Source organism: Colletotrichum jinshuiense, chromosome 10 (genome assembly GCF_051148585.1).
Source record: "Colletotrichum jinshuiense chromosome 10, complete sequence".
Taxonomy (NCBI): domain Eukaryota; kingdom Fungi; phylum Ascomycota; class Sordariomycetes; order Glomerellales; family Glomerellaceae; genus Colletotrichum; species Colletotrichum jinshuiense.
In genome coordinates, this window is record NC_139303.1 from 2,821,101 (window position 1) to 2,847,540 (window position 26,440).

General features: G+C 52.4%; 8 protein-coding genes across 8 annotated transcripts; 5 read left to right on the top strand and 3 right to left on the bottom strand.

Annotated features, from left to right (window-relative positions):
• Positions 1-71: 71 nt before the first annotated feature.
• Positions 72-2,006, bottom strand: EsH8_X_000719 (glucosidase II beta subunit-like protein-domain-containing protein; the record flags this gene model as incomplete). The annotated part of the gene is made up of 3 exons (XM_083274807.1): positions 72-721; positions 774-1,718; positions 1,910-2,006. The coding sequence occupies 3 exons, from the start codon at positions 2,004-2,006 to the stop codon at positions 72-74; spliced, it is 1,692 nt and encodes a 563-aa protein (XP_083120199.1).
• Positions 2,007-2,565: 559 nt separating this feature from the next.
• On the top strand, positions 2,566-3,690 carry EsH8_X_000720 (uncharacterized protein; the record flags this gene model as incomplete). Its single annotated transcript, XM_083274808.1, has 1 exon — positions 2,566-3,690. One exon carries the CDS (start codon positions 2,566-2,568, stop codon positions 3,688-3,690), a length of 1,125 nt encoding a protein of 374 aa, XP_083120200.1.
• Positions 3,691-4,124: 434 nt separating this feature from the next.
• Positions 4,125-5,164, top strand: EsH8_X_000721 (uncharacterized protein; the record flags this gene model as incomplete). The annotated part of the gene is made up of 4 exons (XM_083274809.1): positions 4,125-4,193; positions 4,262-4,474; positions 4,538-5,014; positions 5,066-5,164. The coding sequence occupies 4 exons, from the start codon at positions 4,125-4,127 to the stop codon at positions 5,162-5,164; spliced, it is 858 nt and encodes a 285-aa protein (XP_083120201.1).
• Positions 5,165-5,463: 299 nt separating this feature from the next.
• EsH8_X_000722 (GrpB protein-domain-containing protein) lies at positions 5,464-6,072 on the top strand (the record flags this gene model as incomplete). Its single annotated transcript, XM_083274810.1, has 1 exon — positions 5,464-6,072. The coding sequence occupies one exon, from the start codon at positions 5,464-5,466 to the stop codon at positions 6,070-6,072; it is 609 nt and encodes a 202-aa protein (XP_083120202.1).
• Positions 6,073-7,702: 1,630 nt separating this feature from the next.
• Positions 7,703-8,992, bottom strand: EsH8_X_000723 (uncharacterized protein; the record flags this gene model as incomplete). Its single annotated transcript, XM_083274811.1, has 1 exon — positions 7,703-8,992. The coding sequence occupies one exon, from the start codon at positions 8,990-8,992 to the stop codon at positions 7,703-7,705; it is 1,290 nt and encodes a 429-aa protein (XP_083120203.1).
• Positions 8,993-10,328: 1,336 nt separating this feature from the next.
• EsH8_X_000724 (uncharacterized protein) lies at positions 10,329-11,369 on the bottom strand (the record flags this gene model as incomplete). The annotated part of the gene is made up of 3 exons (XM_083274812.1): positions 10,329-10,866; positions 10,928-11,141; positions 11,195-11,369. 3 exons carry the CDS (start codon positions 11,367-11,369, stop codon positions 10,329-10,331), a joined length of 927 nt encoding a protein of 308 aa, XP_083120204.1.
• A 4,615-nt stretch (positions 11,370-15,984) lies between these two features.
• EsH8_X_000725 (Rhamnogalacturonase B, N-terminal-domain-containing protein) lies at positions 15,985-17,676 on the top strand (the record flags this gene model as incomplete). Its single annotated transcript, XM_083274813.1, has 2 exons — positions 15,985-17,583; positions 17,647-17,676. 2 exons carry the CDS (start codon positions 15,985-15,987, stop codon positions 17,674-17,676), a joined length of 1,629 nt encoding a protein of 542 aa, XP_083120205.1.
• A 2,362-nt stretch (positions 17,677-20,038) lies between these two features.
• On the top strand, positions 20,039-25,908 carry EsH8_X_000726 (uncharacterized protein; the record flags this gene model as incomplete). Its single annotated transcript, XM_083274814.1, has 12 exons — positions 20,039-20,616; positions 20,669-21,307; positions 21,369-21,655; positions 21,722-22,493; positions 24,073-24,396; positions 24,450-24,533; positions 24,583-24,708; positions 24,757-25,186; positions 25,246-25,383; positions 25,436-25,594; positions 25,653-25,749; positions 25,802-25,908. The coding sequence occupies 12 exons, from the start codon at positions 20,039-20,041 to the stop codon at positions 25,906-25,908; spliced, it is 3,741 nt and encodes a 1,246-aa protein (XP_083120206.1).
• Positions 25,909-26,440: the final 532 nt, after the last annotated feature.

Sequence of the window (26,440 nt, forward strand, 5' to 3'; positions counted from 1 at the left end):
ACCCTGACGCCAAGCTAAGCAGACCCAATGCTAATCTTTGCACACGCCCCATGCTTTCGTCCCCCCTTCATTTACAGCTCGTCCTTGGACTTGGGCTCGGGCGGCTCAAGCAGCTCATCACAGGCGGCAGGCGTACCCACCTCCATCTTGTAGACGCACTTCTCTGACTCGGAAACCTTCCACAGCTCCTCGGTCTCGCTGCAGGCCAGCCAGACGTCCGTACGTCTCTGGGGGCCATTCCAGCAGCCCTGGCCATTTTCGTAGCGAAGGACCATGCGGAGACCCTTTCCAAGGCTCTTGCCGTCGATGCGCTCCTCGTCATCTGCCATTTCCTTGTCGATGCGGATAAAGTTGCCCATGTTGGTGTTGCCGCCACCCTTCTTCGACTTCTGGTTGGTCTTATCCATCCAGCAAAGCTCATACTCGTACTCGCCAATCTCAGTGCTGACGCACTTGTTCCTGAGAGCGCGGAAGATGTCGTCGGTGCCGTAGTCCTTGTCGAGGTCCTTCTCCTCATTCTCCAGCTGGCGCTTCTTGTCCAACAAGTCACTGTTGGCAGAGTTGAATGCCTCACGGGCCGCCGTGACCAAGCGAGACTCAACACCAGGCTGAGCATTATCGGCGACCAGGCCGTTCTCAATCATCCAGACTCTGAGGGCGTTGAGCTTTTCGTGGATCAGTTCACGTAAGAATCCAGGGAGGTAAGCCTCGAAGTTGTAGACTAGATAATAATCAGTGAAAAGATTCCGTAATACTTCATGGATTCAACGTACGGATGTCAGTGTCAGTAACCTCGTCCTCTTCAAACTCCTTCCAATTGATTCCAGAAGACTCGGAATCCTCGACGAGGACCTCCTTGATGTCAGCCTCCAGGCCATCAGGCAAAGGCTCATTAGCCAGGCTAGCGGCATAGTCCTCCCAGCCCTTGACGGCCCGCTTAACGCCCTCGTCATTGAAGTTGGGGTTGTACTCCTCCTTGAACCGGCTAAGGATGCCCTCGAGCTCCTTGACTTTGGTCTGAAGCTCATCGCGGTGGGCAACAACGTCCTCGAGAGTCTCGCGAAGCTCAGTGACACGGGTCTTGGCCAGGTTGACAAGAGTGCCGAGCTTTCCGCCGGAGCCGGAGCCCTTGACTACCTTGCCCTTCTCGGATTGCTCAACATCTTGCAGCTTCTTCTCCAGCTCGGCCTTCTTGGTCTCGAGATCCTTGACCTCCTCCTTCAGCGTGGTGACCTTGGTCTCGACACGTCGGCGGAGCTCTCTGGACTCCTTGGCCATCGTCTTGCGTCTCTTAGCGGCCTTTTCGATGGCATCTTTGCGCGCAGCCTCGACGCGACGGTACTCCTTGCCGATCTCGTTGCACTTGTTCTGGCACTTAACGCCTCCAACGTTGCTGTATTCCTCGCTTCCGTCGCAGCAGACATCGTAGTCACAGTGGCCGTCATTGACGAACATAAAGGGGACGTAGGCGCCAATGTGGCCTTCGTTGGCGCACCAGAAGCCGGGCAGGGCATTGGAGGTGTTGGTAGTGCCCGTCAGGGAGCCGGCGAAGGGCTGGGGGGGAGAGAGGGGGTCGAGGTGAGCACAGGCCGAGGTGCCAGGCTCGTCGGAGCCATCAGGGCAGTCGCAGCTGTTGTCATTGACCTGCTTGATGCTGAGCTTGATCTCGGGGTGGCCGATGCAGGAGAATGTCTCCTTGGCCTCGAAGAACTTGGCGACTAACAGGAATTATGTTAGTGACAGATCACGGACCACAACAGAGCTCAAGACCAAGTGGCCCTACGACAACGCCAGGCAATTTCCAATGCAGCAAAGCAGGAAGAAAGCTCCTTTCAGGGTCTTCTGCATGCTTGGGCAAAGCAGATGCTTCAGGTGCCCGGTAGTTCAGATGATCATGGTCGATACTCACATTCGGGGCCAACACCTCTCGGCAAGCTGGCTGCCGAGACAGGCACGGTGGCAGACAGGAAGGTGCCAAAAAGCACCAGGCTGTAGCTTTGACGCATCTTGTAGTTTTTCAGGCAATGGAAGCCGTCATTAACGCGCAATTTCAGGTCTGGTATGAAGTCGTGGTAGTGTTGGTGAAGCTATCCAGATCCAGTCCCGGTGGAAGTCTGGAGGGTTGGAAAGGTGAGGTACGGGGCCAAGGTACGGAGTACTTCGTGGAACTTCCAGCTCACCCAAAACGCTTTAGGTGGGTTTTGGTTGACAGGGGGGGTAGGGAGTTCGGAGCTGCCAACAACAACTCTGGAGCTGCAGGTGCAAGGACGGTCACGTGAAAGCATCCCCCGGCTCAGAGCTCCACCAGCGTCATTGGAGAGAGCTGGAGGCAAGAAGGAGGCGGCTAGGCGGGAAGGGGCAGGGTGCGGTACGTACCTTACCCCTCCAAATCGCGGGGCAAAATGTTTTTGCTGCATTTTGGCCATCTCGAATTTTTATGACCATGTTCTCCTGCCCATTACCTTGACAGCAGCCAACCGACCCTCCCCGGCCCACGGCTCTCCTGGCCCACGACACTTACGGCGATCAACCAGATTCTCTACGAGAGACCAAAGTATCGTCATCATGGCTTCGTCGAACTCCAACACACCGGCCGCCCTCAACGCGCTCTCCGACACTGCCATCGCCCTCGTGCAACAGCTGGAGGCAGTCCTCCTCAGCATCAACAGCGGCAAAGACAAGCCGCAGCAGTCTGACACCTCCTCCGTCGACGTTTTCTCTCTTGCCCATGACTCTGCATCCCTCATCAAGGCGCACTCCACCAAGATCTCTGTCCTGATCATCAATGAGCCCTTCACGCCTTCAGCAATCAGCAAAGTCCTCCGCGAGCTCGTCGGCGGTCCGATTCCGGGTATTGCCACGGCTGCTCAGTCATGCGATTCAGAGCGCTACACTACTACTGTTCGAAGGGACCTGGCATGGAAGTGCTACACAGTGCTAAAGGAGCTGCGGGGCCTGGTCGAGAAGATTCCCAGGGACGGCAAGATCCTTTCTGCGGCCCAAAAGAATGGCTCCGCCGCAACGCCAGGCAAGGGAAGCATGGCCGCCACTGGTGTCATTTGGTCCGCCTGCGATGATGTGGTGCAGTTTTCCAAGGGTGGCATCGCCGGTTGTTTCATCAAGAAGGTTGAAGAGTTCCGGGCGACTTTGAAGGATGTCATGGAGGAGCTCAAGGAGTGGGGCGATGAAGAACCCGACGATGAGAGCGACGATGACGATGACGCCGCCGACGACCTGGACCACGACTCCGCCCTTGGCTCCATGATGCCTTCCGCACAAGAAATGATCGACGACATGATGTCGGGCCAGCAAGCGATTCCTCGGGACGACCCCGATAAGATCCGCGACCGCCTCGAATCCTGCCTGAAGCGACTCAGGCTGACGACGCTACTCTACCAGGCCATCATCAAGAGGCGGCTTAAGACTCTGCCGTCGCTGCCTGCTGAAAAGTCGGCCGTCCCCCAGCGCCTCGACGAGGCCATGGGGATCCTCAGGAAGCTGCCGCACATGTTCGATGAGCTTGCCGGCGCATTCTATGAGCTCTCAGCTGACGAGATCGATCGCGTTATGAGTCAGTGTTTCAACGAGATCGTTGCACTTTCAGACCTATTGAAGGCGCCATGGAGCGGCGAAAGCGACGAATTTTCCGAGTGGGCAGTCAAGTTTCAGACCGAGATCAAGAAGGGCTGAGCGCCGAGCGCCTCAAAACAGCCCACATACGAGCATAGGTTCGTATCAAAATTCAGGTGGGAGCGAGGGCGACCTCGCTTCCCATCCACCACAGCCACGCGTCCATGGCTGGCATTCCGACCTAACGAGCGAGCTCATTTCGCCTTGTTCGATGACCGAGTCAAGGCAGTGATTGGTCAGTTGACGCTAGGTTGGTCGCTGGTCGCGAGGCTACAGAAAGCTGAGACATGTCGACTTGGGGTCTTGGAGGGGCAAATCACCTGTTGGAGGTGGGGGATTATCGCGGTCACGAGCTAGGCAACCAGTCATCTGCTGTGATATGTACTGCACATGGTCTGCCAGCACGCTGCCAGCCGAATTTGGTACACATGTATATAAAGTTACTCGCCCAATATGGCAGTATGGAATAAAATATACAAATCCGTCGCACCAATATGGACAAGGAAAAGGGAGTGACCGAGGTTGCAGGTGTACCAAAGAGCGACCTTGGCCTTAGAATTGCAGTATGATCCAACTCACCCTCCAATACCGCTCAGATGACGTTCATGCACTTATGCCAGGGATTTTCTAGATCATATTTGTGACGGTCAGTGGAAAGATTGCACACTTCACCACCGACATTCTCACTCTCCCATACAACCGCTTCTACCAGCAAAACACCTTGCTGCCCATATTGGCCATCGCCAAGAGCGTCGAGGACCGCGAGAATGTCGAAAAAATCTCGGCCCAGCTCAAGCGATGGCGGGATAGGAAGCTGAGCGAGTTCCAGCTCGTGCAAGTCGCGGTACGTCTCTAGGGCGTTTCCCAGTCGTCGACTCAAAAATTACTCGTAACTGACGCCCGCCAGAGCACCTTGATCTCGGCCGCCGTCATCGGCTGCTTCTCTTGGCCTCCTCCCGATTCCCTCCACTGGCTCGGCCCGGCCTTCTGGCATGCTAGCATCTCCTTCTCGCTCTTCTCCATCCTACTCGCCTCCTCGGAGCAGTTCATCTTCCAGACGCTCCACCGCTCTCCGACGCCGCGCAGCGTCGACAAAGAGCTCGCCATGATCCTCTACATCAGGCGCAGCAGAACCGTCGAGCCTTTGCACTCGCCCCTCGAAGAGCTGCCGCCAATCCCGCAGATCCGCGCCATCAAGATCAAGGAGAAGGGCGGCTGGTTTCCCAAGGAGATGCCGCTCGTCGAGCTCCGCTGGAACATGATCTTCACGTGGCAGGCGCCGATGATGCTCATGGCATATTCGGCATTGTGCTTTCTCGGTGGGCTAACGGTGTACGTCTGTGCGCCGCTGTATGACGGCCAGGGATGGGTTGGCGCGAGCAAGGTGCGATTCAGTAATTTGGTTCTTCTCGGCGGGCGTTGCTAACAAGACTAGGCGGCCGTGTTTTATCTCGCCAGCTTCTTCTTCTGCGGACTCACCTTTATCTGGTGCGCTTTCTGGGCGTATCGGTTTGTTGATCTGGGTGATCCCTGAATGCCCTCGAAGCACACGTTCAACATGCTGACTGGGACTGGGGCCGGGGGGGCTGCATCATGCAACCTTGATGCAAGTCGCGGAATGGCCGAATGACTCACACGCCGTCGCTCGAATCACAGCATTGGTTGGCGACGACCATCGTTAATAACGAGCACTTTCTGGAATTACACACATGAATACATTTGACTTTGAATACAGTTGCACTTATTTGACCGAATACTGAGTGTCGCCTCGTGTTTCTCCAAGAGCTGCTCTCCTCTACAATTAAACCTTGGCATCTACATCAAAGAAATCCCATGTCTTGCTCGGTCGAAGACATCCTTAAACACTATGAATTCGACCCGTCCATAATCCAACGCGTCGCATATCGGAAATTCAAGCCTCCACTCTCCATCGAGCCTCCCAACCCCGAATGGCCGCGGTACTTCGAGGTGATCAAGTCCCTCATCGTCGGCGCCATCGGCCCGCGAGCCCTGGCCATAACCCACGTCGGCTCAACGTCCGTCCCCAACCTCCCTGCCAAGGACGTCATCGATGTTGACCTCACCGTGCCGAATCCCACGGCCGAAGACGACTACGTGCCAGCCCTGGAAGCGGCGGGCTTCCAGTTTATTTTACGTGAGCCGGAATGGCACGAGCATCGCTTCTTTGCAATGTACGAGCCATACAACTGCAACTTGCACGTCTTCAAGCCGGGGACGGCGGAGTTGGAAAGGCACATTATTATGAAGGAGTGGCTCATCGCGCATGACGACGACCGGGATCTGTATGCGAAGACCAAAACCGAGGCAGCGGAGGTGAGCAACTCGCTTGGAGAGACTGTGATGGATTACAACCTTAGGAAGGAAAATGTGATTCGGGAGATTCTTGAACGGGCGTTCAGGGCCAAAGGTTACATGACTTGATCCGCAGAAGCTGTGTGTTTGGCTTGTCTGGGCTTCGGACTTCCCTGGTGTTCTTTCTAGTTGCACCACGAACGTGTTCGATCGACCCCCAGGAGCAGTACCGAAAAATTAACTTGGCGGTTTCTGCTTCCTTTGCCATTTACGCTCATCTCGTTAAGGTTGAGTGATACTTGAGTACTATTTGTGGTATTGAACGCGTAGCACCTTGTTCAGACCCAAAAATGTCGAATCTGTGTCAGCGGGTTCTTCACTTGTTGTATCCAGCCCATAACCTGCAGTTGTTTTTCAACTTTCATGTTCTATGCTGCTGTCTGGTCTGTAGGTGGATACACTGCACTGCTTCTTCGGTAAATGTCACCCTCAGCCGGTTCCAACTATACAAACATTTCTAAGGTCTCCCCAGAACTGATATGCGGCAACTGTTGGTTGCCTGTGCTGAATCTAGGCACGCACCGATACCAGCTGTCAGCTGCTGGCAAATGGAATCCATCTTAGCAACCGTTCACTCTTTACAGTTGAATTCTGGACACGCTGGTGCAGAAGCTCGGCCCATGCATGCTTCACCCAACACTCTGCCGGAGCAAAACACCACAACAACACATCACGAAGACGTCGTGAAGCGTCGAAAGACACAAAAATGATTGACCCCCACCCGATTTGAACGGATAACCTTTCGATGAACTCATGAGCTGGAGTCGAACGCGCTACCGTTGCGCCAGAGGGCCTGTTGTGATTGGAAGGCCGAAATGAGCTCTTACAGACCCTCCATGCGGAGGCAGCGGGGCAATAGCGGGGTGCAGGGTGGAGAACCGAGCCCAAGTCATCATTGTATGTCTCACTAATATCATTCAGCAGTAAAGAGCTTGTTATTAGAATGGTACGTGAATGGTCAGTTGAAGTGTTTAACTACGCTGTGGTATGAGTTAGTTCTGTTATATTAAAAGGATTCCGGTTCAACGCTCCCTTAGCCGAGTCACTGTAATGCAGCGTCTCTGAAAAATCAACCTGTTGCGAGCTGAAAAGCCTGCATAGCTCATCGGCGACTCATGCGCTCTTATCAATCCCCTGCATCCAAAGCGGTCACAACCAGGAATGCACAGATGTACGTAAGATCTACTCAATACGATATGCCCTATATTTTAATTTATTCAAAGATACGAATGCTTTTCGTCGTTAGAAAATCCTGCTTGCAAATCTAGATATTGAAATTGGATCCGGCACCAAAGGTGATGTGGTTGTTGTGTCAAGAATGAAACGAAACCAAAAACCAACGCAAACTACTGAAAAAGAGGCTTGATTTAAGTTGTTACTCAGGTTTGATTGCTACTTTGGTAATAATGCACAGTTTGATCACTGACTATTTTTGTTTTGGTGACAGGCACTTCAATGTGCACGCCACTCAGCCAAATGGCGACACATTCGTTGAATCCTGGACAGTTTATACAGTTCCATAGTGAACACTGCGACGCAATAAGACAGAAAAGAACGTAATTGCATTGGAACATGATTGTTGTAAACATACTAAGAAACAACACAGGCAGTGCTATTTGTGAATCATAACCTCATCCTTTCAAGTAACGCACACCGCTGCCTAAGACTTTTCTCCTTTGATTCCTCCAGTATCCAACTCCTACGCTACCTTTCCACCATCAAACGGCAGGGCAGGGTACTCTGGAAGTTCCCATCCTTGAGTGTCATCTGACTGGAGCCTCAGAAGGAGCTTGTCAATTCGGAACAGAGTCACCAGCCACAAGATGTTGTACAGTATAGCAATCACCCATGATGACTTGGGGTAAAGCCAGGATGGCTTGAAACCAATGTCCTGGACTATCTTCATCAATGAGAGTATTGACTTGTCAAACGCCTCGAGAGCGGCAGGAATTCCATCGCTTGCCTTTCCTGAAGACCCCGAACAATGTTTGGAGATCTCGCCGGCGAGGACATAGGCCCCAACAAACGCGCAAGTTGTGCCGCGGCCGGTCAGAGAGCTGGGTGCGTATCCCGCATCGCCTAGGAGAACAACCCGGTTCTTGTAACACTTGTCCATTTTGATCTGCCCGATGTGAACGCAGTAGAAGTCGTCCGAGACGCCCCCTTCTTCAAGGGCATCGACAAAACGAGACGCTTGCCAGCCAGCGTCCTTGAACAACTCCGACCATACGCGCTTCTGCTGGGCAAGGTCGCGGCTCCTCTCAACCTGTTGAAGAAGCATCTCGGTCTCTTCGTTGGGAGGCACCAGGGCAAAGTACGCTTGGGTAGTCTCTGGGTTGTCGTTCCTCGACATCATAACCCGCCGATTTGGGGCGATGTTGACCTTGGCGTAGTTGTCATCGGTCTTCCATTTCGGAACAGTAAAAAACGCCACGTGTAAGCCGAGAGAATAGAATGGATCCTTTGCCCCAGGACCGAGCATGAGCCGTCTTGTCTTGGATCCCTGGCCATCAGCCCCAACGAGAAGATCATACTTGTCCGTGGTGCCGTTGGACAGCCGCACCGTCACGGAGTCGGATTCCTGCTCGAAGTCCTCAATTTTGGTATCGAATATGTACTTGACGCCGAGTTCTTGTGTCTTATCAAAGAGAATCCGGACCAGGTCGCCGCGCATGATCTCAAATTCCGATGTGAGGCCCTGTCTGCCCACGCCGGACTTGTTTGCTTCCAAAGTTGCCTGGGGCTTGCCATTGCTATCGACGAACACAATGCCATCTTCTTCGACGACTTTGGCGCGGATCAAGTGCTCCAAGCCCATGCGGCGGATAACTGTAACTCCCTGGCCGCGAATGTCGATTTGCTGGCCCTGGGCGCGGAGAGAAGGGGACCGCTCGACGATGGTAACATCGTGTCCGAGTTTCGCTAGCCAAAATGCAAGCGCAGGACCGCCAACGCCACCGCCTGAGATGAGGACTTTGAGATGAGACATGTGTCGCCGAATGTAAGGGTAGATAATGAGGAATTGTATTGAGTGATTCCGATGAGTGTAATTTTTGATGCATGAATGCGTATAGATAAAAAGATGTAAATCCGGCCGGATGTGATAAGTACCTATATATATCCTTAGCATCATAGTGTCAACTGATACGCGTCGTGTTGTATGGCCGGCGTAGTGGGGTGCCCTCGGCGTTGGTCTGGTCCGCAGTCCGAGGGACCAGATCGGGATATACGAGCGGCGCTGTGTCATGGAATGGATGACGTCAACAATATCCGGAGCCGAAAGCCGTAATGGCAGCTGTCACACCGACTCATTTTGACTTTCATTGGCTGTTCTGAGTCAATAGACGACGGGCAGTCAGTGCGAGGGAAACTGCCGATGAAACACTTCGGTGCTAAAAAGTAGCCTGCTCGGCCTTGAATACGCCGTCGGCCGTCCGGTGACAATTGTTCGCATACCAAATCTGCTCCCTCCAGCAATGGCTCCGATGCTTTTGCTGGCTAACTTTCGGCGGTTATATTGTCCAAGCCAAGGGAGAGACTCCAGCTATACATTGAGAAGCTTGATGGACGTGCGTCCTGCCGCAAATCATTTATTCAATGTGTTATTCATGGCCGGATTTAGGAAGCAGCAGATCCTCCATAAAACTGATTGACGTTGGGAATAATAACCAGGCATAACTACAAAGATTTTAAAAAAAAATCGAGACACCACGCAGCTCTCAAATTTACCTAGAGTTAAATGCAACTAAATGTTCATATTGCTATACTTTAATTCTAATTGATTCTCCACAACGCCGACTTGAGCATGTACAGAAATCACGGTGTGCCCAAGCACACTTCCAAGGAAACATAGTAAAAGGCGCTGGCCAAAGAGGTACGAGTTCTGCCTTGCTGAACAACAAGGATGATTCCCCAGCACTTCGAGCATATACCGAATGACAATGAAGGACTTTGCGGAATGACCTCAGCCATTCATTCTCACTTTCTATGGTGAGTGAGCCTTCCACGGGCCATCCGTGTCTTAATTAAGCGGTCTTTTTCAGCTCATAAACAAATTAGGTAAGTTCCAACCGGCCCTGTTTACATTTGGAAGGTCTCTATCATCATCACAAAACTGCCATACTAGCCACCGCCGCCATTCCCAAGACCGCCGCAGGTTGAATGTTTATGAAGGGCCTCAACTTGCATGAATCACCTTTAGGACAGGTTTTCTTAATAATTATTCATTTGTGCACATTTGTGCGATAATAATAGTATCGTCGTCAAACTAGTTATGCACTACTTTCAAGGGGTAATCCCAATTCTCGTCATTCACACGGATTGTGCTAAAGCAACAAGGCAAAGAAGCCAACAATGGCGGCCCAGCTTGCACCATGGATGGCCGCGCCAGCTGTTGGAACAGTAGAAGGCGTAGCCGTCGCTGTCGAGGTAGATTTGGCCGTCGTTGTCGGGGTGGATGTAGCGGTTGAATTCATTCCTGCTGACGCAGTCATCGGCGCAACAGCTGGCGCATAGCTGGCGCAAGCAGCATTGGTAGCTATGGGGCAATTGTTTTCGATGCAGATTGCCTGCAGTTGGGCACCCTGCGCGGGGATGGCCGTGGCAGGCGGACTGCAGCGCATGCCAAACAACTGGTTGAGAGCCATCCCGACAGCCTTGAGATCATCCTGAGACACGCCAAAGGAGGCGCCGGCGAGAGCAACTTGCTGTATGAAGTATCCCACCTCATTCACGTCGAGGTCCATGAACTTGTGTACCTGGTACATGGAGGCCTGGCCTCCGTAGCTGGGGAAGCCGGTCATACCGTACTGAGAGCAGCCGAGCAGGGCGCCGAAGAATTGGTAAAGGTGAGTCAGAAGGAAGCTGGTTGAGAGAACGAGTCAGAAATTTTTCGGGATTGGGGGATTGACTGAGGTTCACTGACTATTGCTTGGACTTGTTGTCGTTGGCCGGCATGTTCTTCATCAGGGGATCAGCACCGCCGCCGTCCAAAAAGTTGACAGATACACCGGAGCTGCCGCCCCGGTTCGATGAAGCGAGCTTCCCGTTGAAGTATGGCAGGAGGTTGACTTCTGCACCGTTGTATGTGCCTGTTGCCAGGATGCCGGGAACCTTGACCCCGACATTTGGCTGGGTATCTGGTTGGACACATGTTAGCCAATTTCTGGGAGGTCTATCAGGACTCCCTTACAGTTTCCAATGACAACAGTGTTGACAAGCAGAGTCAATAGAGTGTACTGATTCTCGGCCGAGTTGGTCTTCAACAGGGCTGTGGTGTAGTAGTCGCAGATGGGAGTGCTGGTCGGGCGTTGAGCGAGAGCACCACCCGCCATGGCGAGGGCAATCGCGAGATTTTTGCAGTGCATATTGACTGGAGACTAGGCAAAAGAACCTAGAGGGCTACTGTAGGGTATTGAGAGAGAGAGAATAAAAGCTGAAATACTGTTTTTAGGATTGCTTTCCAGAGTGCGAAGTCTGGGGTTTAAATGCGGCGAGTGCAAGCTATCCTACAAACCTGCTCATCTCTCAGCATCATTCATCTACCCAAAGGCTGCTAGTTGACCTTCAAAGAATGTTTCTCAAATGATACCGAAAAGGAAATGACGATCTTGACCACCCTTGGCACGGATTCTGTCTAAGAGTTCAGAGCTAGTGAGCTGCCAGGGACTAGCGTCGGGACAGCTCCGATCCGGGAAGAGCAACGCCCGAGTCGGGACAACAGATTACCACTTGTGAATTACATCCTCTCTCATTGGCCGGCAAGAGCCGTTGATTCCCCGGATTTAAGATGTCCGGATAGTCTAAGGCGACGATCCGAATCCCGGGAGCCGGGGGCGTCGTGGTAGTGGCAAGTGGCCGCTCAACTCAATGAGCCATGCCTCTGGTGTCTGTACGTGCCAGGTCTACAAAGGTAGCCGTTCGATGATACGTTCCTTCGTTGTTGATTATACCCTATGTGAACCAAGCTGGCTTTCGGATCACATCGTTGCCGGCACCTATCATCTCATTCAGTCAGCGGGACACCACGTGTTCAAGGTAGAGGGAACTTTGCACGGATGGACTTGGTTCCGGTTGTCTAGAAAATTGAGTTTACTGACAAATAGAACCACGGCCTAACTGGGAGAACATGGCTTGGCCATCTCACCCCACAATGCAGGCGCAGTCGTTCGCTGGTAAACGTTTATACCCTCCCCTCTTTCGTAAGGCTCGCTGCTTTGGAAAGATTGAACGCTACACCAGCCCATGAGGCTATTCGCATAGATTCGCCGATGATCAGAATATAATCTATAGGCCAGGATTGACAGTAGGGCGGATGCAAGTGTAACAAAAAACGAAGCTTCGCCACAGCGTCCACGATCCTCGACCCCTGATCAGGCACCTTGTCAATGAGCATATTCGGCAGAGTTTGCAATAATTCTGGTCATCCAGGCAATAAACCCGCACTAACCCCTGCAAAAATGATAATCAATAGTGTTCTCGAGTTCTCGACGAGCTATCAGTATGACGTCTTGATAGCAGCTCATGCCTAAAGGGTATAGCCTCGATGAATTGCTTCGAAGTAACGACCGTGCTCGAATAGCTTAAACCTTTTTCTCTGTAGAACGAACACTACATCCGATTAGAGGGCAACAGGGGCGGTGCGAGAACCAGGAGCCCGAACATGTTGGCTATGACATGTAGCCTGACTGCTGGTGATGCGTCCATCTGCGTATCGTATTTTCCGACAAAAACCATGGACACAGTAACGCTCTAAACCAACTAGGGGCGCGAATCAGGTGTTTGGCGAACAGCGGCTGCCCGCACCAGCCCATGGCGATAGGGTTCGCTCTGAACAGCTGGGCGGACTCCATGCACAGTTTTTATCTCTTCAGCCCTTGAGTACACTCGAGCTTCTCCCGTGTCTTCGGCAGCGTGATTTCGACTGCGTTGTGTGACTGTAATGATTTGCGAGTCGCTGTGCAGCGGCATCTCGAGGGCATAGTTCCCAAAAAGAGTACAGCAACAAAACTGCCGGCGGCATTGGACATTAGCATGATGCCGGCGATATGGGGCTGCCAGCTTACAAGCATCAGGGTCAAACATGGGTGGAGTACCGTCGCTGCCAGCTGTTCGCTCCTCCCTACAAGCAACTGTTGGACAAATTAACAAGTCGGGTGATGTACAGTTTTGTTATGTGGTATGGGTAGATGGATGGGTCGGTCAGATTTGGCCGTATCACAACCATTAGCCATATCACGGGTTTAGGATGCCGAATGGGCTTGTCACGACAGGATTTGACAGGTGTGCATCCCGTCGCCTCTGCTGCCGTGATCCGACTGGCAAGATCCGACTGGCAAGGGAACATCGAATTGGGTGGGGTGTTGCCTCGTAGGGAGATTCCTGAGGGGTACGCTTGCCCATGCTGCTGGGAAGAAACCCTGGCCAACAAACACAAGCCACAGTTTGAGAAAAAGAAAGTGGCATTGGTTATAGTGTACGGAAATACAGGGGACAGTAATCCAGGAGTAGGTACAGTAAAGACTCAAACGTGTATGCTCTTGGCAGCAACTTGGCGCCAAGGGCGCCGAGCTGAGGCTCAAGGAATGATGCAGCGCTGGGCCTGCAGGCGTGTTTCCTGTGAAGGGGGGGAGGCAACGGCGCGCTTACACTACAAAACGACGTGACGACTGGGATGTTGGTGGACGAACTGAAAACAAGATTGAATTATTCCCGAGGAGAAAGGGGGGATGGCGGGAAAATACAAACAGGGAAACAAGTGAAGGCAATCAAGTCGATATTGCAGGATGTCAGATAGATGCTGTGTGAAGGCGCAGGATAAGGTGTGGGATGTCATAGAGCGGTATCCGTACTCTGGAGATGCTGGCGCTACTGAGACGAGATGAAGCAGGATAATGCCAATGGACAAGTGAGACGGCTGGGGCGCTTGGTGAGGGCGGGTGACGGGAGAGTATCGGTGGTATGTCGCGATGCAGGTGAAATTGCGAGGGATGGTGGATGAGTTTGTGGGTTGCAGCACTCCGATGGCCGGGACGGGGACATTTTCTGGTCGGTGGATGGCCGATGGGGGTGGGCAGAATGGGGATGTTTGTGGCTGGTGGGGTACGTACCGATGCTAGCGAAACTGCTTAAGCCAGAATAAGCTAGATGGGGCACAGCAGAGTGGCTCAAAATGATGCCATGCGCGATGCGGTGGATGTAATAGGGGCGCCACTAACGATTAGACGGATTAAGCGTAGCGGGTCCCGCTCACTTGGCAAGGAGTACGTATCGGGAACTCTACCCCGGCTTTCCACGTGATGGCAAGATGAGCACGGAGGGCTGGGTGGTGGGGCGCTTTCCCCCTTGACGTCCCTGGAGCAATTCCCTTTTTTCTGCCCGGTTGTCCCGTGTGCTCTTTTTCCACCGCTTGGATTTTCTTGTTGAGTTGAGAATCCCCGCTGTATCACTCATTTGCCGGCTTGTTTGTGGGCACAGACAGTCCCACCTTCCCACCTTCCGTACAGAGCCCAGAGCCCTTCGGCGATTAAGTCCACTTTTCATCCACAGTCGTCGGTTACGGCCCCTCTTACCCTAAAAACGAGCGAGCCCTGGCTCGAAAAGGCGGACGGACATTCGACTTCTCTTTGTGGATTCTCTCCCCCAGAACTAGTGTAAGGAGACCACAAGGGAAGGGGAGAGGCTCAGAGTCCTCATTTCAACTCGTCTGGCTCACTGTGTCGTCCAGCTCGTCGTCCATTCCGTCAGCAGGACTGCGCGGCGCAAAGAGGCGCGAGGTTGAAACGTAAAAACAATCTCACCAGCCAGCATGGGTGGGTTGCGCGTCTCCTCATCGTTTACGAACTCTTGTGCCGGGTTTCCGCCTCGCCAATACTTTAAGCTTCATCTGACAAACCCAAACTCAAATTTCCCGTCGCTTTATTATTATTGTTATTACCGTTGCCTGTTTTAGCTCATTCCACATAGTAGAGCATTCAGCAGTAATGAAACCCCGAAGTCTCGTCTCCGCATTTCATCTGCCGGCTCTGCAGCACCGAGTCACAGTCACCTGCATTCTTTGCCGGTTCCAATCTGGGGTAGAACACCCCGAGATGCCCCTGGACTCACTGCACCCACGCTGCTCGTTCGTCTGAACATAGGTATCCGTACTAGGCACACTCAACTTGGGCGGTTCATCCGGGCTTTCACATCAGACAGTCCAATACGATATGTTTGTCCCCTCTCGCCTGTCCCCTTCCGTCCGGCGGAGCAATTTCACCGCCAGCCCCTCACCTCACAATATCTGCAGAGGCGGCCGAGTACTACGTCTCGGACGATCGCGTCTTACGCGCTCAAATGCTGTCCGCCATGTCATCGTAATGTCAATATCGCTGCAACCTCGAATGCTTCCTTCCAAAAGTTTTGCCATCCAATCGAGCAGATGGAGAGGCACCCGTCGTTGTGAACCTCGCGGCACACTGCTGTGGCGGGTGCCTGCCAAGCCCACCGAAATCCCATCAATCATGCCTTTTCCCTGTCTGTCCTCCACCCACCCGGAGCGGGACTTTGGACGACCCTTGTCTCTCCTGCCCTGTCGCTCACCCTTTTCTTTCCCCCTTCGTGATCTATCTCGCGCAGCCACGACGAGGAATCCCCTGGCTGACGGCCCTTGAGACAATGATTCCGCCAATCAATAGGCTGTCGCAATATATCACGGGTCCTGGCTAGAGGTAACCTCTCCGGCGGACGGGCCCCTATGGAACCCCGCGAGAGAAACACAGAAGAAGCTTAGACTCTTGGCCGCTCACCTCTGTACCTCCCGATTGCCAAGCGCCAAGTCCCGACGAGCGTGGCGTGGCTTATAATAAGTCGATCACTCTCGTTTCTGGAAGCCTTGGAGAGCCTCTCTTGCTCTTGCTTGCTTGTGCTGCTGTTCGACCTTATTCCAACTTCGCCCTTCACTCTCTCTAGTCGCCCGGCAAAAGGCAACCCCTTGTAGCCAAGATGGCGTTCAACACACTTCTTCAAGTTCTCTTCTTCTCCATTCTCTCCTTTGCTTCCTCCGCCTTGGCCGCCTTCGGCGTCACCACCTCGGGCACCAACTTTGTTGTCGATGCCGGCTCATCCAACACCCTCGTCTTCCAAGTCTCCAAGTCTAGCTGCGATATCAACTCGATCAAGTACCGCGGCAATGAGCTCCAGTACGCGAGCAAGGGCAGCCACATCAGCTCTGGTCTCGGCACCGCCACCGTCGAGGCTACCACCATCAAGGCCAGCACCGGCAATGTCATCAAGGTGACTTGCACCACCTCGACTCTGACCCATTACCTCATTGTCAAGGAGGGTGAGGCCAACATCTACATGGCCACCTACGTCTCCGCTGAGCCCGACATTGGCGAGCTGCGCTGGATCTCCCGTCTTAACAAGGACACCCTCCCTAGCGAATACCCCTTCGGTTCCGTCTCTACCACTGCCGGCTCCAGCTCTACCGTCGAGGGCTCCGATGTCTTCGTTGTCAGCGGCCAGACTCGCTCCAAGTTCTACTCAAGCGAGCGCTTCATCGATGACAAGGTCCGCTGCGTCTACGGCACCAGCCCCGAGGAGATCCACGTCTGCGTGTCCGTGGAGCCCAAGACCGGCTTCGAGCTGTCTTCCGGCGGCCCCTTCTTCCGCGACATCAACACCAACAATGCTGGCGACTCCACCAACCTGTACAACTACATGAACAGCAACCACGCCCAGACCGAGGCCTACCGCATGGGTCTGCACGGCCCCTACGTCCAGTCCTTCTCCCGCTCCGGTATCCCCAAGAACACCGACTTCAACTACGACTTCTACAGCGAGCTCAGCCTCAAGGGCTACGTCGCTAGCTCCGGCCGTGGCACCGTCACCGGTACCGCCTCTGGCATCTCCAGCAGCTTCCAGCGTGTCGTCCACTGGTACAACAGCAACGCCCAGTACTGGACCTACGCTTCCTCCAGCGGCGCCTTCACCTCGCCCCAGATGAAGCCCGGCACCTACACCATGGTCCTGTACCAGACCGAGTTCAAGGTCGCCCAGAGCACCGTCACCGTCACCGCCGGCAAGGCCACCACTGCCAACATTGCCAGCACCCTGACCTCGCGCACCACCCTCTTCAAGATTGGAGAGTACGACGGCCAGCCCACCGGCTTCCGCAACGCCGACAAGCAGCTCCGTATGCACCCTTCTGACAGCCGCATGAGCAGCTGGGGCCCCCTGACCTACACCGTTGGCACGTCCTCCGCCTCCGACTTCCCCATGGCTATCTTCACCGCCGTCAACAACCCCGTCACCATCAAGTTCAACCTTGCCTCCGCCCCCGGCGCCGCCACTCTCCGCATTGCCACCACTCTTGCCTTTGCCAGCGGCCGCCCCCAGGCCAAGGTGAACAGCTGGACCGGCGCGGCCCCCGCTGCGCCCACCAAGATTGATTCTCGCGGCGTTACCCGCGGCGCCTACCGCGGTCTCGGTGAGGTCTACGACGTCACCATCCCTGCTGGCACCCTCGTTGCTGGAGCCAACACTATCACCATTACTGTCATCTCTGGCAGCACTGGTACCACTTACTTGAGCCCCAGTGTCGTAAGTTCACACCGTGCCCCTACATTATCAGAAGAAGAAAATGTTGCTAACTATGACTTCTAGATCTTTGATGCTGTCGAGCTTTTCCAGTAAATGTTTGATGTTTGATGTTTGATGTGAGCTCCTCTGTCTCTATTTAAGAGGAGAGAGCTGTTAATGCACCATCCATCTTCGGGGGAGGAGGGGATAGTTGCTTTGTTCGAATCTTCACGGTACATATTATACTCAAGGTCAGCAGTACATACGCTTCATCGTACATATACTACAAATGTAGCCTACATACCCGTGTGAGATGGCTAGCCATCTCACCAATCAAGACATTTCCCGTCGTCATTTCTTGACCAAAGTTCTTTAGTTCCTTGACATGTAACCTGAGAATGCGGCCAAATCCTGCTGCTAGTAATCCAGACCTATGTTTAATACAAAAGGCGGCTCCAGCTCCTGCCTATGCACAAGGCCCCTCCTTCAATCGTACTTATAGAAAACATTGTGGGTGTGGCGCTTCATAATTAACATTTTCCCAATGAATGTAATAGATCGTGTATGGATCTATGCAATGCAGCCGCGTCCCTTTCAACAAGTTTATTCATACAATCGGATACTTATGCTTCGTTGATTATAACTAGTCATGCCAATTGCCAATTATCCATCTCAGTAACAGTCATTTAAACCATCTTTGATCCAGCCCCGTCCTGGCAGACCAGCTGACAAGTTGCTAATCGTAGGGGTCTCCAAGCCATGTATCGAGGACTACCATCAGGTTCCCTCGATGTACCCCTCATCCTAGTATTTATACAATATCGTACAATCATCCCTGGCAATATGATTATCAGCTTTTGGCACTTGTCGGCCGCTGCTGAGCTTGTCGTAATAGTTCATCGAGGTCCGATTGCATCGGGTCACTGTAGCTTGTGCGGGGCGAACCGCTTGTTTGGTTGTATGTTGTCCAGGAAGATGACTCGGTCATGTAGCGATCGACGCTGTATGGTGTGTTTTGGGAAGACCTGTATGCTTGCATCGTCAGTGCGTTCGGTGGGAAAATGGGGCCGTCGAGTTGCTGCTCACCCGCCCGAGTAAACATATGAGCCTTGCCCAGAACTAGCTCCTGAGTGCGACATTTTTGCGGCGCCAGTTTTTGGGAGGCTTGTAATTATGTGTTTGCTTCAAATGGACTCAATTGTTTGAGAAACGCCTGGTAAGATTCTGACTCTGATGCGGTTGGTTGTGTTGGCTGTTCCGAGTTGATAATGGCTATTTGCGCTCAATCGAGACTCTCAATGGGTTCAAGGATGGCTGGCCTCGCCTTCGTCCTCGTCCATCCTCTCTTGGTGCGCCACTACTCTTTATATCCAACTTCATCTTAGCCGACCGAGTCCCCATTGCAGCCCAAATCTCACAATATCAGTTGCTGACGGGCGTTGAAAAGGGCCAGAATGGTATCTCATCAATACCAACCCAGCCTCGATTGAGTTGACGATGCGCTTTGCATGCTCAATGGACCAACTGTTGCCATTATCCAATGGCAGGGCGCGTCTGAATCGCCGGCGGCCGGCCTGCGACAGGGCAACCATGAGGCCCTTGTTTTTTAATTTCAACTGAAGCTGGAACGCTTCAGGTCCAGACGAGTGTCTTCCTACACCGGGGTTGCGATGGCGTGCATTAATGGGAACGCGATGTTGAGCAGTTTGCCATCCTCGTAGGGCTGATGTCCAGTTTTGGCAGTTGGAGTGGTGCCAGTGCCAGGATACTAACGTACGCCTGGATCACCCCTGAGACGGGGCATGCTGATCTCTGATTACGTTTGTTAGGGGTATACCGCGATTCATGGACCGTGCAGCGGCAACCCGCTCAGATACATTGTTGCTCTTTAACGCAATAACGTGGCCAACTAAGGAGAAACATGTTTCTGCCTGCCAGCGCTGTCAGAGAACAGGAAAGGCACCCACCACGAGCGAATCAGCTCCCAAAGTTTACTGTAGGGGTCTTGCCCGCCTGCTGCAAGCTGCGCGCCAGAAATAGGGGAGGCATCCCGTCCACCGCGCCCCGGTTGTCCAATGACAGAAACTTGTTTCTTGCGCCAACAACGGTCGTCGTCATGATCCAATCACAGGGTTTGGCTCAGCCCTCCCTTGTCATGCTAAAATGGTTCGCATCCAACTCCGCATGGTTTGGGGGCTGAGCCATGAGGCAACAGCATGAGCGAGGGGAAAGCCCTTTTTCGAGTATTGCCCAAGCCTCGGTGCCTTCTTTTTCGCCTTCTTTCACTCTCTCTTTTAACTGTTTTTCTTTTCATTGTGATATTTGCGACGAGTAACGGAAGGGATCTAGCAAGGGACTCTGCGGACGAGAACAATCAAGGGCAGCCCAGTAACAGGGACAGACGCCATCCGACCTTCATTCAAAACACCCCGGCAATTCCGCAAGAGGTCCCTTCGCCATAATAACAACGTCCACGATGAGCGAAGAGCGCTCATATTCTGTCGAAATTCCGATTCGGCCTCGAGAGCCGCGTCACCGCGATTCAACTCTTGCCACGCAAGCCAAGATTGAAGAGGTGGTTCACTCGCCTTTTGAGCACCACTTCCGCCTGTCACAGCCGCTGCAGCAGCAACAACAACGATGCCCCGATGGTCTGAAGATCATATCGGGCGCCTTCGGCAAGACGTTCCGCGACCGCTCACCAACCTCGTCGACGATGAGTTCTACTCACGTCCCAGACTCGGCGACCACCTGCTCCATGCCCATGTCCCCCACATCGTCGACGTTCACGAGAGCGACGACCCCGGATATTGATGACCTGGAACGCTTGCCCGCCCCCTTTCTGGCATCGAGGTCCGGCGCCAACGGGCATCGGTATAGGGAATCTTGCGACTCAGGGTCCACGTTCGTGGATTCAATCAATGGCGAGAGGTTTCCGGCGTATCCGGAGTCCATTGGCATGGGGCACAAGGATGACATACTGTCACGTATGGACATCAACGAGCCGGAGGATGATGTGCAAAACGATATGTCTCATGCCGCGGGAACACCAAGGTAAGTCCCGAATAATTGCATATCGCCAAAGTCATGCTCACGCCAGGCCAAGGCCACCAACGCCGGACGAAACGCCAGAGTTGCCCGAATCGCCCCGTCAGGAAGCGTCACCCCCACGGCCTCTCCACGAAAGAATGAGCTTCGACTCTGGTTCTGACCGTCTGTCGCGCGCATGGGAGCCGGTAACGCCAACACCAATTGACTTCTCCAACGAAGAAGCCGATGCTATCCTCAATTATGTCTTGCAGATGACCTATGGTGTTGACCTCGAGGAGGTCAACATGCCGCCGTCGTTTCTTCGTCAATTTGTATTTAGATTCGTCCAGGATATCGGAAGATTCGCTTTCAATGGCTTTCCTGCTACTACCCAATTAGCGCACACCACATCCACCTCGTCCAATGGCTCAATGCCCCTGTCGCGGAGATCGGGGTCTGGCCGCGGATCCCAGAATGGGGGGAAACGTAAGAAGGGAGAAGCAGGCCGTATGGACGGAGATGAGGACGGCGACGACTTGACCGACGATGATGGAGACTCGAGCGTTCCGTTCAAGAGAGCGAGGCCGACGCCAAGAGAGGCGGACGAGAACCTGCGCCTCAGCTGTCCCTTTCGGAAGAGAAACCCGCATAGGTTTAATGTCAGGGAGCATCACTCCTGTGCAATGACCTATTTCCCTAAGTTTGCCGAGTTGAGGTTAGTTCTCTCTACCCCCGGTAGCCTGCCGACCCGCGTACCATGATCTAATCGTGAACAGGCAACACATTGTCAAGCAGCACAAGCGCAATGACCCGTCTGCTTTCATGTGCGACCGCTGCAACCGAGACTTCCCTAGTAAGAAGGACCTTCGAGACCACCAGCGTCTGCCTAAAGAGCAGATGTGCGATGTTGCCGACAACGACCCGGAGTCCGGCATTGATGGCCCTACGATGACGAAACTGCTCAGCAGGAAGCGTGCAAGCGGCATGACACCCGAAGTGCAATGGAGGGAGATTTGGAACTTGCTGTTCCCAGATGACGAAGACTACAGCGTCAGACCCTTCGGTAAGGAGCTACCCTTGTTACACCGAACGCTTAACATTATTCTTTGTACTAACTAACGTCTGGAAGACTTCTGCCCCGTCATAGAACACTTCGAGCTGCAAACGCAGTTCATGAACAGCCTCAAATCTGTCGAAGACAATCTACGTAACAAGGGGATGACACCACAGGCATTGGAGACTATTGGAAACATCTATCGCAACCAGTTCATCCAAGTCATTGAGCAGTGTATCTCAAATGCACAGATGATGCCTTACTGCAACAGGAGCAATCGCAAAAACGAGCCTTCACCGTCACGATTCGTGGCCCCGCGCCATTTGACCCGCAGTGTTCCTCGTCCGGACTCGGGCGTAGATGTCGATGAGGGCTCCGAGGACAGTCAGTCGGTTGCCCTCTTTCCGGGCGGCGGGCTTGATGGACAGGGTATGATGAGCCACTCGGATAGTGTGCGGACCGTGAGAAGGGTGTCTTCCACATCGTCCGAGTTCAGAGGCTCGGTGCCGCCACGTACCTTGCAGCCACTGATGGAGCAGCTGCCGGCGTCAGACTTCCACCTCGGAGGCTCTCCACATCACCAGCCATCACCGGCGCAACAACAGCACCAGCAACTGCCTCAGCAATCACAAATATTTGAGCAGCAGGCTGAGTTCATGCAGATGGCGAGTGGTATGACACCAGAGATGGCAGCACAACTTTGGGGCTATCGAGGAAGTAATGTTTCGTCGACGCTACCGGGCCAGATGAGTATGTACGCAACGTCTACGGATGTCAATGGGCAGAACCAGTTCCTGGATTGGAACGCTGGGACGCAGGATCATAATGGGATGTATGGGTTTTCGGGGTATGTGCCGAGTTGAAATTTTGGGCCCCGTGAAGGGCGGCGTTAGGTGCGTCGTTATTGTATGAGTAATGGAGACGCCGTAAGCATGTAACTTTGAACCTAATAGCGGGCTCCTATGGCAGCGGTAATGCTGTGCTAGATGGGAAACTACGCAATTTGCTAGTATCGACTTCAGGTGTCGCCCATATGGCGCGCACAATATGTATTTGAATTCGCCCACACCACAAACACTGCTTTGCGTTTCAAGACACAGCCTTCGTATCAGCACAATCCGCAATGTCGTAATTGACACCTTTCCGAATGGCAGAGAGGTACGACGCATACCTGCAACATAAGCAGATAAACAAACATAAGAAACGATTGGCACTCTGTCTTATGGGAAACACTGATTATATGACGGGTTTGTCGAGCAGAGAGGTTTTTCATTCTCTCCTCAAACACTTCCAGAAGGTAGTACATTGAAATAGTCTCTTACCTCCTTAGCAAGCCATAGGGATCCTTCTATGATTGAATTGAGGAAGAAGAGCTTGTGGAAGGAAGTTGAAACATTGTCATAACGGTAGTTAGACCGATTGACGAGCTAAAGTATTGCTGTGCCGGTGGAAACCCCCCCAATTGATGAAATAGAACATGTGAAGCTCTTTGCTCATTCTTTAACTGGGTAAACAAGCTTGTTCACCGCCATTTAACCCTCAAATAGCCATTTACAAGTGTAATTAGAATGATTGCAAGCTCAAAATCGCATCTCTCGCAAAATAAACCGCCTGCGTTTTGTTTATTATAATAACACACTACTTATCCTCCACAACTGCGTCATTCGCAATGAGGTAGAATCAATTGCTTGAGTAGGCATCGGCGACCCCCCGTTGAAGAGAGCAATTTGACAGTGGAATGGAAACATGAATACTATAAAGGATGTGAAAGCGGTGGGCTTGGTAATATATTCGCTAGGCGAGTATGATGGCCTGTCCAGGTGGGAATGACAGTTGCGCAAGTGTCTACTTACCTTCTCGCAGGATTTGTAGTTTTATCTTACATAATCATGCAGTATCCTACTTGTCTCGGCCAAGCGACCCCGCGGCTGACTACTAGAATTTCGTAACATGCACCACCTCAATTGCAGCAACGCACTATCGCCTGACCAACGCCATCGATATAGAAAGCGCGTTGCTTGAGGCTGTGGGCTTGAAAGTTTGTCCTGGAAGGTTACCAGCCCAGCTAAACTGTCGAGTATCCCTTATTTGACGTTCGGTGTTGCAACGACCCCGCCACCATTTTCGACCCATACCAGATCTCCGTGGCCATGGCTGGGATAAAAGCCCCAACGCCGCCTGGCGTACTACGTCTCTACTTCCTTTGTTTCTACTTTGGAATCGGCGCTTCTGTTTGGGGGTGAGTTTAACTGATTCCGACACCCTGGAGATCCATCCTTACCGGGGGCGGGGCCACGGCGCAAGTCGTGGCTGGTTTGACGACATATGGCCCGGCATTTATCCCAGCAGTACAAATCGATAGATGCTCAAGGATCTAGCTTGCGGTATCTAAAAAGTACAGCATTAAAACTGATCTGTTTTTGTAGATACAACATCGGAATTCTGTCCTCGGTTCTCGTCAGTCCCGGTTGGACTGAAGCTCTAAACTTCCCGACAATTGCTCAAAAGGGCAACATCACTGGCGTCTATTATGTTGGAACACTCATCAGTTATGCTCTTATTTCTCATCCTGCTAGCGATTGGCTTGGACGTCGCTACGCAGCTCTGTCCGGTACCATAATTGTATGCCTTGGTGCTATCTTGCAAGGCACAAGTAGCGGCGCTACCGCATACGGCACTATGATCACTGGTAGACTGATCAGTGGCCTTGGTGTTGCAATTGTCTCAACATCTGTACCACTTTACCAAGCGTAAGTCTTTCAAAACTTATTATCACTCTTTGATGACTGACAGACGATCACAGAGAGATATCACCAGCCAACAAACGTGGCCACTTCGTCACAATGAACCATGTTGGATTCATCGCCGGTATGGCCACCGGTCTTTGGTAAGTTGTATCGACTCATTTTATATGTAATACAAGCTGAATATGTTAGGGTCGGGTTTTTGATGAGATTTTGGGATTCAAGTTCCGGTATTTATTATGGCTGGAGAGTTTCTATCCTTTTGGAGATAATACCAGCCTTGATCTTTGGCGGCGGCTTGCATTGGATCCCCGAAACGTAAGTTGATCTAATTTTTGAGATGCTTGGCTATGCTGACAGCTAAAGACCTCGGTGGTTGGTCGAAAATGGCAACAAGGATCGGGCGCGTTCAACCCTTCAATGGCTTCGTGAGGGCAGCTTCTCCGACGAAGAGGTCGAGCACGAGTTCAGTGCAATGGTCAAGAACGTCGATATGTACCATCGCTCGGGCAGCAATTGGCTTTCTCTTTTCAAGGAGAAGGCATTATTCTCCCGTCTGTGGCGTGCGGCGCTGCTGCAATTCATGGCCCAACTTTGCGGCGCTACTTCAATGAAGTACTACCTACCAAGCCTGCTGAAGGCTCTTGGCTTGGGAACTCGAGTTGCACTCATGGCCGGCGCTGTCGAAATGACGATCAAGATAGGCTTTACAATTCTTGAAATGTTCATTATTGATCGTTTTGGGCGAAGGAACTGCCTCATTGCTGGGTGTGCTGTTATGGCTTTATCTTTGCTGGTACGTATAGGGCCCGCAAGTTTCCAGTGGGATATCACGTACTAAATTTTGCCTTTCAGATCAATGGGGCTTTGCCTATTGCATACCCCAACAACATCAGTAAAGCCGCTGATGCGATCTGTATTATTTTCATATTTGTATACGCCATGGGATTTTCTTTGGGCTTTGGGCCAGCTGCCTGGGTCTACAATACGGAAGTAAGATTACTGATGTTACTCAAATCTTATCCTCACTAACACTGTCCTTCAGATCTTTCCCACATCTGTACGGGCCCGAGGGCTGAACTTTGCCGCAGCTGGCGGCTCTATCGCCTCTGTCATCGTTGCCCAGGTTTGGCCTATGGGTATGTTCTACTTAGGCAGCAACGTTTATTTTATTTTCATGGCCGTGAACATTATTTGCATTCCGGTATGTGTTTCCACCAGACCGAGAAAGAATCCAGTCACGAAACTAACGGCTACCGTAGGTTATTTTTGCCTTCTATCCAGAAACTAAGGGCCGAGAGCTGGAGGATATGGACGCTCTCTTTGGGGCCATTAACAAGCGACGAACAGACAGAGATGGTGCGTCAAATGACCTTTCCAATCCTAAAACTGACTCTCTAACTTTTCCTAGATCTTTCCGAGCATCTGCTTCAGGACGATGCTCACTATCGCGACTCGGAGGAGTCAGTTCCCGAGACAAGGAGAGAAGAAGACCGGGATCTCAGTCTCATTCAATGAGCAGCAAGCCCACTATTTGTATTGAATGATAACAATGGACTAGATGCGCTAGTGTAAGATGAGAACGGATTTAAAATGGATATATGCGCGTCAAATAAGGAGTCGTGTTAGACATGGCCTTGCCTAGTCCAGCTATCATTTCAATCCGTTTAGGAATACTAGGCTTGGCCGATATGCACGAAACAGTTTAAATCGTAATCGGCTTTTTACGGTGGATGTTTACTGCTGGCGAGCTTCCACCCGCCTGCCCAAACAGAGCCCCTCAGAGCACGCCGAGATTACGTTGATCCCAAAATCTACAGGAGCAAGAGCACATCAGCCAGGCATGCCGAGTCGTGACAGGCACAGCAGAAATTTATATGTCTTTGATGAGAAACAAAATCGTTCTGTATCGCTAGAACATGTGAAGATAAGAAATCAACACCGGCGAGCCGCAAAAGTCGTAACATGGAGAAATGGTGGCGAAGTCTTTCTGACAACCTATTTAGATCTCAAAGCTTGTAAACGGTGATGATTGGCTGAGCAAGGCGAG